The sequence below is a fragment of the Dufourea novaeangliae genome, unplaced genomic scaffold (genome assembly GCF_001272555.1).
Source record: "Dufourea novaeangliae isolate 0120121106 unplaced genomic scaffold, ASM127255v1 scaffold56, whole genome shotgun sequence".
Lineage (NCBI taxonomy): Eukaryota > Metazoa > Arthropoda > Insecta > Hymenoptera > Halictidae > Dufourea > Dufourea novaeangliae.
Genome location: NW_015373942.1, coordinates 3,943,911 through 3,958,769, shown reverse-complemented (window position 1 = coordinate 3,958,769; position 14,859 = coordinate 3,943,911). Strand labels below are relative to the sequence as shown.

The 14,859-nt window shown below is 37.9% G+C and overlaps 1 protein-coding gene across 2 annotated transcripts in view; it reads left to right on the top strand.

Moving 5' to 3' along the window:
- Nucleotides 1-2,995: 2,995 nt before the first annotated feature.
- The window catches only part of LOC107185907 (ubiquitin-conjugating enzyme E2 H), a 59,414-nt gene continuing 47,550 nt past the window's right edge, over nt 2,996-14,859 (top strand). For both annotated transcript variants that reach the window (XR_001516172.1, XM_015573683.1), the window contains exon 1: nt 2,996-3,404. Coding sequence is in view for 1 of the 2 variants with exons in the window: in XM_015573683.1 (XP_015429169.1) it covers nt 3,352-3,404 (53 nt within the window). In the remaining variant the exon portion in view is untranslated. The remainder of the gene's footprint in view (nt 3,405-14,859) is intronic.

Below are 14,859 nucleotides of genomic sequence, written 5' to 3'. Positions count from 1 at the left end.
TTTCATGCCAAAATTAATTATTTATTAGAATCAGTATTTGTTAAGCATCGTTCACTTTTTAAATAATACCATGTAGTATCTAATGTGCGATTTGTTACGAAAGTATTTAACTAAATGTTTAGTGTTTTACAAACAAAGTGAATCTAAAAGTCATCTGTAGTTCTATCATTAACTTACATACGTAACTATGATAGGGTAACACGTGGTACGCATGTTTCATGGGACATTCCACCTTAGATTTAATCGGTATCCTTTGAATAACATTCTGTTACACATTCTGACATTGGATAGCCATAATACAATTGCCATAATTCAATAATAATCCTTAATGCAGTAAACAATCTTATCAAATGTATTTTCTTTAAAGATAGGTAATCTGTTCCGTCGTTTTGCATACATATCAACATTGGGCGTTTATTCGCATTCCATCATTTTTATGAATACCACCACGTATATCTAATATTCATTCATTCTGTCTTACTATTATATGAGAGATACTTTCTGGCAGGATTAAGTTTTTTAGTACACTTTTTAATCATATATGCATTACTAAAAAAATGTCTGTAAGCCTTCATACATTTTTAATGACGTTTTAGCATCTAGGACATGCATGCAGCAAAGTAGAACTAAAAGAAGAAAGGTGCAATAAACTCTTAACATGCTAATAGAAAATCTAGTGCACATTAGCTACTTACGTAGAGTACTTATACATTTTTAAAGTAACAGGACTAGTATTTTCTATACTTCCTAATCTATGTAATGAGATATGTCAACGAATAGTAATTTTGAGGGAATATTTTGTATTGTACAATTAATTGTTCTATTTTCTTAATGATTTTAGAAATGTGACAGGTTCAGTGCATCAATACTATGAAAGATTCATATTTTTATGCGTACTTATATTACAAAATTTCCAAATTTTTTTTTAAAATCAAACGAAACTTTTTATATTCACGATTTTTATACATTTTTTAAAATAAATAAATTTGTTAGAACTGCTTTGTTACGTTACTAAGCACATATCGTGCAGTTAAAAGTTCCAAATAACAACCCCTTTTCTTATATTTATTTCAGTCTATACTTCCATAATTACTCATTTTCGTCACTGGTGGCGGAAGTGTCGTTGAAACCATCTACATAAAGTGTATATTTAACGTACACACGGTATGTTGAGAATAAGAGGTCATCTTGTGCGTGTCGTATAATTACGTCTTTTGTTTCAACGTTCTTAAATGCTACGCAAAACGTAAACTATATGAAACTGTCTTGACAAGTAACTTAATTTTCACTAAACCATACTCGTGGTTTATTTAATTCAAAGGAATAATTGCTGTGCAACAAAATTGTTTTTGTATTATATGCAGTGCTCGTGTTCATGCAGTTTCTCTTAACATGTGTTGAAGGGTTAGTTCCTAATGTCAGGAATTTCAAAACTCAGCAATTATTGGACTTCACACTGTCGATTCAAAAAGGTATTTATACTTCATTTACGAATATTTTATATATTTTTTGTGTTTTCATACCAGATATACGTCAATAAATGTAATTTAAATTCAAATTCCACGATACATATACTACGTCATCAATACGGTTATTTTTCAGCGCTACCATGAACTAGTGATTTCCTCGAACATTATTTTCGTTCTGATTGCAATCTTCACGAATTTAAATTTGAGTTTACGTATAATCATTATTCTTTACTCATTATAAGTTAGCATATGAGTTTTAAATTATCATTACTATTTAAATTGATTCTTACAGGCGGTTATACAACTATGTATCAAGTGTGCCTTTTAGTTTGTAACAGTATAATCTTGATTTAATATTAGATACAAAGTGTTTTTATCCCATCAAACACAATAAAATTTGGTTTTCTTGCGCAACTAAAATCTGAAATAAATCTGATGTAATACTATTGAATATTCTGTTTACAAATATTAGTATGAGTTTCTTGATGATGGAATTTGAATTTATAGCTACATTTAAATAGAAGAGAGGGGAGAGGAAAGAAATAAAGTAGGCTCTCGATAGCAGCTCGGCCTATTCTATAGCATAACGGAATAACAATTGTTTCTAGTAGCATTTTATAATTAATATTTAATTCTTTCAATAAAGTGGGTGAACAAAAGAGCCTGATAACACCATCTAGCGACAAAGGAGCTGATAGTAATTGACGAGTAGGTTCAGCATTTTGCCGTAGATGACGTAATATGTGTTCTGAATCGCATTTATCATTACGTATCAAAAAATGAAACATTAATTGGAAACGTCATAAGTAGTAATTCTTAATGCACTATATCGATAAAGGGAATTCAACGAACAATATGACACTATTGAAAAACATTTAATCGCAACTTGTGAGGTATCCTGTATTTTAAAAAATGCATTATACACCATTGAACATCGTGGCATAAGAAAGAACTATCATTTTGGTTGGTGATTCTCGGATTGTTAAGAGTGGAGTAGGCAACTGTGCATTTATTTTAAACGTTGATGTGCACATCCTCCACTACAATAGCAGTTCATTAACTGACCTAGGGACAGAACTGCAATCGAGAATCTACTATAGCATTGGCTCTGGGATCCTAGTGACATTGGGTCGCGCTCGAGAAGTCGGTAGTCGGTAGCAGGGATTTTGTATTGTGCGCGCGCATCCTCTGGCACAACGTGAGAGACAGAGGTAGCAGCAGCAGCAGCAGCAGCAGCGAGCAAGAGAGCAGTCTAGAAACGGAATCAGATGTGGTGAAGTCCGTGAGTTGACAGGTCGTGGGGTGCACGAGAACAGGCGTTTCGAAGTGGCGGAGGCGGCGGAGGTTCAGGGGAAAGGATTGTTTTCTGTGTGCGCGAGAAACGTGTCGCGACAGTAACGAGTCTTTCGAACGGGGATCGTCGTTGGCGATGATGAAATGATCATCTAGCCCGAGGATTTTCGCTTGGTCCGTACGGACAAAGAAAACGGCCGTTTGTATATCGTTGCTGTCCGAGGGACCGTGCGATCGTTCATCCGTAGAAAACATCGGTGCACGCTGACGTCGTGGAATTATTCGTCTCTCGTTGTCGTTTCCCTTCGTGGCCGAGAGCATCGAAGAGCCAACGACTGACTGGCGAGCGTCGCGCGCGCGTGTCTTTGTTTTTTTCTCCCTTTGCCTTCTCGGTGCTGAATAACTGGTCAGTTGCGGGAAATCGAGAGTGTGTTGTACAAGAGTGGTGAAAGACTTTCAGTTATTCGTGGATCCTGCGGTGGTAAACAATCCGTAAGCAGTCAGAGGCCCTTCCTGAGGCGGACGATCGAGCTCAGCTGATTCAAGGACTTGCTGCGAAGGGCTCTGCTGCGATTAATAGGCGATAAATATGTCGTCCCCCAGCGCTGGAAAACGACGTATGGACACGGACGTTCTCAAATTGTATCCTTGAAATTCACTTTTATTTCTCCTACTCGCTATTTGTGTCTCTTGTCTTCTCTTTTTTTTCTTTCTTCCCCTTCACCCCGTTACCCTTCTCTTGACATCATCGCTGCTCCCCCTCCACCCGTCTCACCTAGCTCTCCCTCTCCGGCTCCCTGGTTCTCGCTCTTTCTTTCTCTTTCGCTCTATCGCACGTGCTTGCAATCGTGTGCAAGAGAGATCTGCACATGGTTGCGAATGCAACAAGACTACGTAGTACGTGTGCGTGCGTTAGACGGCAGAATTGTCTGTCGTTTGTGTATCAGGTATACGATTGGTATATAGGTCGGTAGGGACCAACACCGTGCAATGTCAACGGTGTATCGTGACGACCACGGATATTTAATTTCTCGTTTCGTCGATGACGGGACACACAGCTGTTTTTAACCAGCTGACTCTACATCCGTTCGTTTGTGCGCAGCTTTATCTCGGTTCGTTAACGCGCAGGTTCTCGGGGTTACCATTTCATTTTTTATTCTCTTATTTGCATCGCCGCGTTGTGTTTTCTGTTCTCCATACGACAGGCCTTCGATTTTCGTGAGGGGCCTCGCGTGTTATCATCGAATACATTCCGGTTTTAAAAGTCTCTCTCACAGACGGCCGTAAATATATGTACAAGATCGCGCGTCAAAGGAACGCCGGGCCGTACATGCACGGGTTTGAAACTGAGGCGAAGCGCAACGAACTGTAATTGAGACGTCATTGGCATGTTTCGAGCTGAACCGAATGTTTTGGGAATTACGCAAAGTGAGAAAACGTTTTGCGTTGTATGATCGGTAGTTTGTTCGAACGAAGTTTCAAATAAATATCTCCGAGCAAATTCTTATTCTATTAATTTTCGAATAACCAATCATTTTTTATCGAGTGAACATTTAGCCGAATAAATTGAATGTCGTGTCTATCTAGCAAAACATAAACAGTCCCGTCATCGATATCGGAACCGCTATGTCGTGAAGTGTTTTCCTTACCACCTGACTCCCAGTCTATCACCTGTAGATGTGAAGCGACGGAATCGATTAGTTTTCAAATTTATTCGCACCTAGTGAATAACGCGCAACGAATGAAATCATATACGAGTAAATCTGATTCAAATACCATTAGAAACTTGTACGTGATTAACGAATAATTTTTCGTTAGGGTTTATCCGGTATTTGCAATAAAATGTGTTCAACTCTACAAAACGTGTTCGCGAATGAATGTAAAAATAAAAACGGATAACGGTTGCCCGTGGCCTCCACTGATATAAATGCGACGCAATCGATACTTTCTTCGCGAAAAACATCATTATCGCCAATAAATCGCGTGACAACGCTAGTGACTAATTATTTCCGCTCCCTTTGCGTACGCTGACCATTCGAGTCAGGTGCAAAGAACAAAGGTAAACCTCTGCGAAGAAAAACTAATCTTTTTGTCATCTTTTTTGCACGAATATATTAACAAATTTATTATTATAGTATTTTCGATGTAACACGTGCTTGGCCAAAGATTCTGTTTACAGTTTGGTATGCACCACTTACACGAAGAAATTGAAAATTACCAGTAACCATATTTCAGGAATGATTGATTACATTATACATCATCTAACTTACAATTAATTGAAAATTGTCTCTTGATCGAACAACATATTATACTTTTTTCATTCATATAGTACAAGTACGTAAGCAGCGCTCTTTCATGTACAAAATGAACCTTTCAAAGTTCACTCAATTGACTAATTCATACAAATTTCAATAATAATGTATCTCAAACTATTTTAACACGTTTACTGCCGCAGAGTTTTCGTACATTTCAGCCACATCGTCGAAGTGACATTTTTGTTACACAGAGTGTACAAGAATAAAATGTTATATAAAATTATTAAAGTCAACTATGTTATCATACTTTTGGCATTTAGTTTTTAGAAGTTTACCGATTTATGGTCCAATATTAACAATATCAAAAAGTATACTCCCTAGAGTGACGGTCACCGGTGACCCTCACGGTAGTCAACGTGTTAATTACAAACAGCACACTGTTTGGAAGTACACGATGCATAGGGCCACTGCAAAAGTCTACCGAATTTAACGAGTATCATGTGCAAAAAGTTAAATAGTCTTTATAAAATTATACACAAAATTAAACAAATTATATTCCTCTCGATTTTCAACAAATTCCAACGAAACCTGTACAATGATCTAATAACACAATTTATTCCGGGGGGTAGTGGGTGGGCGATTCTTTTAAGGGTTCAAGTTTGTACACAAAACGCAACCTAACCTCAACACAACGTGTAAACAATGGAAGAAGTGTAATGTATGTATACACACACACATATTGTTGACCTCGATTCGCGAGAAATTGATTTTTGCGTAACGTAACGTCGCGTTTCACTTATTAATTCTGTACAGTGGCCTCCGGGTGCCCGTGTGCGTCAGGTTCTTTTTTCTAGGCACGGTGATGGTTTCAGCACAGCGACGGCGAGCCCTTCCGTGCCCCGAACCATCGATCAGTCTTTGTTGAGGCTCACATTAAATTTGCAAGCGGTTCGACGAGCAAAGTGAATTGGACGCGTTCGTTCGTTCCCCGCGTGCGCTCCTTTTGACAGGCGGTCCTCGGTTACTTTTCCCGTTTTTCGAAAGCCTTTCCCGAATGGAACGGAACCCCAACAACAGGGACCCTCCTCCGTACGCGCAACGTTCGCGATATCTAATCTATTTTCGGGTGGTGGGCCTTCTTTGCATACTCGTTCCTTATAAATCCAGAATCTTCTAACGGTCGCGATTCCGTTTTACAGGAATTTCGTTCGATTCTGATTTTTTGCATATGTTTTTAGATATCTGCAACCGTGTTTTTGTTTCTTCTGTGCAGCGCGTATTATGCACAGATGTAATATACGGGGTGTCTGAAAATTTTTGATGCTGTCTTAACTTTCGAGTACATATTTTTTTTTAGTAGAAATGTGAGATCTAATTGCAACGATAGGAACGATTAGGGAGGTGAAGTTATTAATATTTGTGTTAATGGGACGAGGATTGCGGTATGATAAAGTGTGATAAGTATGATAAATGTGAAAATCGAATGGATCCATTAGGTTGGTGGGAGATTAGTGATTGGTCACCATTCATGTCTGTAGTATTATAATTCTGTATAATTCTTCTATGTTATGATTGAGTATATCCTTAATTTTATTAGAGAATTCCCTTTAATTTTTCAAAGTTAAATCTTAATTGCTTATGTATATTAAAAATATTTAAATTATAAATTATTTTAGCGAAATAATTTCAGTTATATTGAGATATTCAAGCAGGCTATATTTTTCAACATACCGATTGTGTCAATCGCACAAAATTTTTGTAATTATTCTTCGATTCTTTCATTCTTTCGATGGCTTCGAACAGATTGAATTTTCTGGAACTTTTTAATGAAACGCTTCTTTGGCTGCTCGAATAGTTCAAACGCAGCAAATACGTACTCGCAACGGACCTCAAGCATTTTAACGTCCTACTCACTCAACGTTTTCTCAAGTAGTCAAACCGCTCCAAAATAAATTACTGACGACTTGTCGGGATTAGCTCGTGTCCGACACCGTCGCTAGCATTAAGGGGTGAACTGGTTAAGCAGAGCTCGTAAAAACGAGCAGATAAACCTTCATAAACGGACACTCTAAAATTATCCATTCGGCGGATGGAAAAGATCTTTTCCGTGAAAAACTAGTATCTGGTAAAATAAATATTTACGCGACGTGAGCCCTTTCTTTAGGCAGGATCTCGACTGTGTAGTTTCACATTTCAGTTTAAGTTGAGAACAAGTCTGAAAGAGTCAAATTGACGAGCTATACATTTTTTGTTTTATATTTAGTGGGATCGTAACGGTGCTTTCGTCGGAATTTGTGTTGACCGTTAATAATTTTACATATTTTACATTATACTACGTTATATTGTAATTAGTGACGGGCTCTGAAGCATTTCAAATTGCTTTGAATACGTACATTTGATGAAAACTTCGAATCATTTCGAACATGATTCGATACTTAAAACTGTTGAGAGTCTTGATTATTTTTGAGTTTTGAGTATTTATTAGTCTTGTGTATTGATTAGTCTTGAGCATTTACTGATTCGATAGGTCCTGAAGGTCTTCAAAGATTTGATAGATCCTGAAAGCATTTTGAATGTTTTTGTACGATACCGCATATGTACTCACTAAGCTTTTAAGATGTATCAAAGCATTCAAGACTTTTAGGGCTTAGGTAATCTTTAACGACGTAAGATTAATCAGTACTCAAGATTCAAGAGTTTCAAGTATTGAATCATATTTAAACTAATTCAAATTTTTACAGCATTGAAAAACTTTGAATCGCCTCGGAACTAAGATTTAAACGCCCCTCATTAATTATAACGTATTATACATATTAATATACTATATAATTCAATTCAGTATAACACTGTTAAAACAAAGTGCAGATTGTTATTCGATTTCACATCATCATCCAATTTACTTCTTTTTTCAAATTGGTGTTACACATATTAATGTATTAAACAATTGAATTTAGTATACATTCAACGCTGTTAGGTCCACTGTTAAAACGAAGTGTAGATTGTTGCTCGATTTCAACTCATTATCCAGCTTTTCTTGTTTTTTTACATTGCTATCCGTTTTCAAAAGAAGAATTTAGCAATGGAAAATGCAAACCTGGGATTCGTATCGTGTTATTCTGCGATTTCCGTTGATACCGAGGAGTGAAAGTCCCAGACGCGTTAGCATAATCCACACTGGCAATCGGCGGTAACTAATTCGACGAGAGCGCCGGGCGGCTTTATCGTTTCTTTCATCAGCCCGAGAATATTCCTCCGTTTGTTCCGCGATGCACCGGGAGCCGGTCGAAAGCCTTGGTGTTCTAGTCGCCTCGGAGTTATTTCGTAAACGCGAATATCGGGGAAACTACGGTCGATTCGCGTACAAACCTCTGACTCAAACCACCACCACCGGCCGGCCCTGTTCTTTGTCTCTTCCTTGCTAAATTCACTTCGACTTTTCCGAAGACACGACCGTACTTTCTACATTTTTATTGTCCATTGTTGCGTTCCTCTTGTTTCATTCACTCGGAGTTGCTGAAATTATTTCGTCGAACTTCATATTGTTACGCAGACGTTCCTTGTTTCCTTGTTTTGCAAGATTTTTCGTTTAATTTTATATTGTTTCGAATGGAAATGCTCTTGACACTTTACTGACCGGTAGCCTGTTAATAGACTTTTGTAAATTTCAGTGCTTATAGATAAGAAACCTATGAATTTACTCTGAGATCAGGGTTAAAGAATTATTTTTCATGAATCTAATTAGATAAACGACGTCTAAATATTATGTTTCTGCGTGCTTCTTCGAAACTGACTATGTCAGAAAACATTCAGAATAATCGGCGTTCTACTGTATTTTCCATTTCTGTGTTCAGTTTGTAATGGGGATGTTATGTAGAATATTGGATGCACTGACGTCTGTTCTTTGCAATATTTTGCAAAAGTTGATTGGATTTCTTTTTCTTTCTTTTTCTGTTCGAAATGTTCTCAAGATTCTTCTGCTCTGCTAGTTTTTGCGGTGTTGTCTACGCGAACAATGCACGCGATCTACGGAATTTTTTTTTTCGTGGTGCATTCAGGTAACGCGTAACACTGCCGGCAGAAATAAGATCGCATTGAAATAAAAACGCGTTTTAAACTATTGCAAAGCGTATCTATTAGAACGTTCATCGTATGATCGCTCACCTTGAACGCCCACATGACACACGAATGACAAGGTTTACTTCCTCTTCTAGAATTGCAACCGCATATTTACCATGCGCACACCTTCGACCGTTTTCATATTAACTTTATTATCGGGGCTATTGTTGTTCCGCAGAATGCCCGACGATCATGAAACACCTCTGTACAAAGAACAACATAGAATTCATTTTTCAACTCAAAGTAATTATATATGGTTTTCGATTGAATCGTTTTCTTGAAATGTTTGAAAATATTCAACGCCCTAGAAAAGCAATTTTCAATTGATCTATCCAAGAAACAGTAGTTATTACAAATTAAAAATAGAGTAGAAAATATCGTGTTTGACTTCGTGTAAAGGAATATTAATTTGGAAAATTTCCAGGGTACTTTACTGTTTGTTAGGAATTGTAAATATCGACAATGGCCTGGTATTATCTAGTTTCAGCAATAACTTGATAAAAACTGTACAGTGAAACCCGTCACGAAAATAGATAACGCTATACTGCAAGTAGAAGCAGACACTACTACACAGACATATCAGCCTACTAATATTCAATAGCTCTCTCAAACATACAATGCCTCCCAAAGGTTTCCATGGTTACCTAAGCCTGTTGATCACCTGGAAATTTAATCCATTATCACACGTAATGCACCATTATAATTTCATTCCTGTAATAGTATCATATCAGACATGAACAGCTATCTTTATTTACAAATCAATTTTACAAACTACTTAATCGTTACCAATTTCGTCTGATCGCGAAGCATACGACAAACACCAGAAACCAATGAAAAACATACATTCAATATCATCACTAGACTTCAAGTTTTATAACCGTTACAGCATACAATAAAGTCTAAATACTTGATATTATAAAATGATCGATAAGGTTTTCACTTTATCTGTGCAAAATCCAGGAATTTTTCTTTGATTTCTATTTAGAATAGGATATAATTACATAATTATTAGTTATTCTTGACTCGCATCATCACACCAAGTATTCTATTAAGCATATTTAATTAAAAAAAATAGAAAATTGAATTTTCACAAAACCCACTGATTATTCCGTGACAGCAGTCTCCTTATTTCGCGACAATTAATGTTACATCGTGATATGTTCATCACTTACTTATTTATTAATGCTTATATGATATAAGTTATTGTTTTATGTTTATTTTAGTCTATTAAAAATCACCACGAAATTGGACTGTCACGTACGAACATTTTCTTCCACGTGTTCGATGGATGATTCCGCGGAAAAGTATCGTTTACTTTGCTGGTAACCGTTGCGATTCCGTGCATCGGTCCCAATAATCTCTCGCAGGCGCGAAAGGGGGATGAACAAAAAGACCAACGGCGGGCGGATTTAAAGGTTTTACGCCCGGGAACGGGATTCCTCGGAACAAATTGCATTTTCGTGCCGGGTCAGTGACACTGTCTCGCGCGGGTGCGTAACTGCTTGGCATGGTCGCGGTAAATTACATTCTGACCGCCGATGTATCCCTATAATTTCCATCAGGCACTCGCTAACTGCCGTGCACAGGTGAGATATACAGGGTGTCATGTAACTGACGGTACAATTGGTTGCGGGGTGATTCGACGTGAAAAAATAAGACGAAAATGTGGAATAAAATTGTTTCATTCGAGATTTCATTTTTGAGAAAATCGACTTTGAAAATTAATCTGAATCGGGTAGATGCCTTAATTAATGCCACCTTAAGATTGTAGCGTAATTTCATGTAATCATTTCACGCGTTGTTTAATCTAAACATCGTCACACTTTGGAACATAGTATTATTTAACATTTCTTTCATTTAAGGAAAATAGTTTCGTACATCAAAATATGACGAATTAATTGATAATTAGTTAAAATCTGCGAGCAATACCAGTGTCTTTCTGCAATACCATTGGCAGTTTCAAACGGAAAAATTTTATTTTATACTTTCGACTTATTTTTTGCGTGGAATCTACCCTTAACTTGATTGTACCACCAATTACACGACAGTCTGTGCACACGTGGATGCGGTTACCGGAAATAATTCGATTACGTACCGGTCGATACAGGGGAAACGGGACATCTCGGAAGATTCCTTGTGTGTATCCCGAAATCAACCTAATCAATGCGCGGTATGGACGGTTAATGGTTCACCCTAATGGGCCAGAAGGCACGCGAGCACACGTGAGAAGCGTACCGGGCGTTATCCGCGGTAATGCAGTTCCATCTAGATGGGCTTTTCATATTGTAATAACGAAGCCATTTTGCGCCTAGCAGTTTACTTTTTCGCTCCACGTGAGTGGGATTATTCCTGGGCAGAGAAAATAATTTCGTGTTACACGGGTGTTTCTTTAACATTAGAACTACCGGCTATAAATGTACAGTGGCTGCCAAAAGTTTCCGGCCAAATTTTAATTTCACCATATCTTTGTCGTAACTTCTGGCAGGGCTGTATTTGGCTAGAAACAGAACTGATTATTTTTATGCAAGCAAAATTTTGTAATATCACCAAATTTGAAGAAGCAATGTATCCTCAATATAGGTTTATGAAGAGTTTATTCGTATTATATATTTTATTTTGAAGAGACACGTTGAAATTACAGTTTAGCTGGAAACGGTTGGTAGCCACCGTATATCTATTTCTGTCGGATTGACAAACATGGTAATTTCTTGAAAATCCTAGAATTTGTGTATTAACTAAATTCTTTTATTATTGTAACATTTTAATCATCGTTATAAGAATGTACTAATTAGTCATTTTGACTGCATTGGTAATTCTAGTGTTAACACGAGTTAGTAGTACCCCTAGGACAAAGATGGTATACATAGGGTGTTTAATATGTCTAGAGCCCGGATTTCAAAACCGTGGGAACCTCAAGGAGGTCGCAGAATTGTTTTTAGTTCCAATTGTTTTTATGAAAAATTTCATCTAACTACATCGCATTAAATATTAGGTTAGAATTATATTCTAAAAAATCTATTTGAGAAAAGCCTGTTAAACTGCACAATTACCTTTTACTTTTCTAAATTTCACTAATTGACGAATCATTATTTTCAATAATTACTACTTTTCATAATTATTTTAATGATTATTAAAATATCCTCAGATTTTGAAACACTCCAATATTGTTTTCTGATTTTAAATCTTTAGGTTGCATATTGTATTTTGAAACGTACTTGTATACGTTCCGTCAGATCTGTTGTATTTATCAGAGGGGAAAGCAATTTCTCGTTGGACGTTCAAACAATGCGCAATCTGAGACCGCGACTTCGGGCCACGATGATCGTCTATCTTGTTACGCGAAGTGCATTAGAGACGATCGAATTTCGGAATCTTGCCAAACGTGAACAAGCGGAAAGGCGTTGCCGCGAGGTCATCTCTCGTCCAATACTTGACCTTGTTTACGGCTCCGGATTACATAGACCTTTCGCTATCGGCGCGCGCGACTTTCCAAGTGCGCCGCGTCTCGTTTCGAATAGATTGTAACCGGACGCTTGTAAGATTGTCACTCTTTATCGTCACGATTTTTACACTGGTCTGTGAGAAACACGCGGGACCTTATCTGCGCTAATACAACGCGTCGTTCTTTCTCGTTCGTCGTTGACAATTGATTGTGTCTCGTCTGTTATCAATTTGTATACACGGTTCGATCTACCTCTTTGTTATTTTTCTGCGAACACGCTTTTGTCGTCTTGCCAAATTGGCTTGATTCACTAGAACCAGAACTGTTCTACGTACACTTACGCATTTGTTAGTTCATTCAAATTTCACTTTTCGAGAAAGCATATTACGGATGTGGTCGAAATGATGGTATGCAGGGTGTTCCAGGTTCGGTAGTAGAATATGGAAAATGGTTATTCTGCATGCAAAAATAAATCGAAAGTGCGAACATTTTTTTTTACGATGCTTTCTTTCCGACATAATCGAGTTTGGGAATCTGCTGGATACGCGTGCAATTGAATAGAACTTTGCTGACGCGTCTGTTCATCACATTCCGTTTCTACTTGTTGTCGCCAATACACTCGTACTCGATGAAATTTCCGAGTGGTTCTTCTCGAAAACGAAGCCTTGTACGAACACAAATTTATTCTTACCTCTTTACTTATTTTTTCGTGTAGAATACACCAAAGGAATAGGTACCAAATGCTTTATTATGCAAAATTGAAAGTGTAGAATTAAGTTTTTTTTTTTGTTCGAGGTATAGTTCGATAAAATCGACATCGAAAATTTATCTGGTACATATGTATATAATATATAGTATATAGAAACGGTAACTAATGAATAGACTGTGGATTTTTATGCAAAATGACATTTTTTAAAGTGATTTTTTAACACAACAGCAAAAATAGGTATTTCTTCCTTCTCTGAAATATCTTATTGCGTTCATATTAAAGTAGAAAACACATTGCACTTGACGAAAGTTGTTTCTCTATTGTATTACACAAAGCCCTATTGGCTATAAATGCATAAAATGCGCAAATGTCTACTATTGAAACTCGCGCAAAAACATCGGAACGCATCGAATCACTTGCTTCCCGCCTGTAAATTTCCAAATGAGATCAAAAATCGTGTCCTGAGATTTAATATTCGTACTGCTCGTTTCGTTCCGCCGCCATTTCGGCGCCGTTCAACCCGAGACTAGATCGTCTACAGTCGAACGGGTTAATCAGCTTCTCTGTCTCATCTGTCCCAAGTTGGGCAACAGCCTGTACAGCGTGCAAAAAAAGTAAGATTAGAAGCCTGAGAAATTCGTTTGTCAGGGTTTTGTAGAAACCGTAGCGAAGGGGAAGTGACGTATAGGGTGGGGGGACGAAATTCGGAGCAATAAAAGGGTTCGATGGACATTTCGTCGAGAAAGAAAGGAAATGTCACCCGATATACAGGGTGTAACAAAAATATTGCAGGACACGGAAATGAGAGACTCGTGTGGTGATTTTAAACAAGTTTTTCCTTAGTAAAAATGTTGTCCGAAGCTTTGTTCACGAAATATTAACGGAAAACCCCGACCAATCAGAGCGCGTGTCTACTGGCTGAGTTCTCGCGGTAACGTTCGCTACCAATTGGAGCGCGTAGCCATCGTTACCGCGTGAATTTCGGCCGGCAGACTCGCGCTCTGATTGGTCGGGGTTTTTCGTTAATATCTCGTTAACAAAGGCTCAGATAACATTTTCGCTAAGGAAGTACTTGTTTCAAATCAACACTTTTGTTACACCCTGTATAATTACAATCCGGTGATCTCGTGTGTTCGTGGTTTTCACGCGCGAGTGTTTCAGATCGAACGTGACTCGACGACGGAACGGCGGTCAACGTATCTCGTTACAAAGAGTTATCGAACATCGTAGATAAGCGCGAGGATCTGAAGGCGCGCGGGACATCCAAAAATAAAACCTGTCCAAGGGCGTAGCGAGAGGTCTTTCGAGGAATATGGGCTATCACGTGCAGATCAGATTTCCAGGTGTTTGGCCTCTTCTTTAGACGAGAAAATCTCGGCAGTTTCGCGGCACTGTATTAATACAACAGAGGCCATGTTAACAGATTAATAACGTTAATGGTATACTGGCGCTGAGCGGTTTCCAAGCTGTTGTATCGCCGTACAAACGGTTATCATCCCCTTCACACTACGGGTGGGTTTCTTTGTTCTTACGTATGTTTTTCATGCGGCAGAACACACTGCCAATGTGAAATCT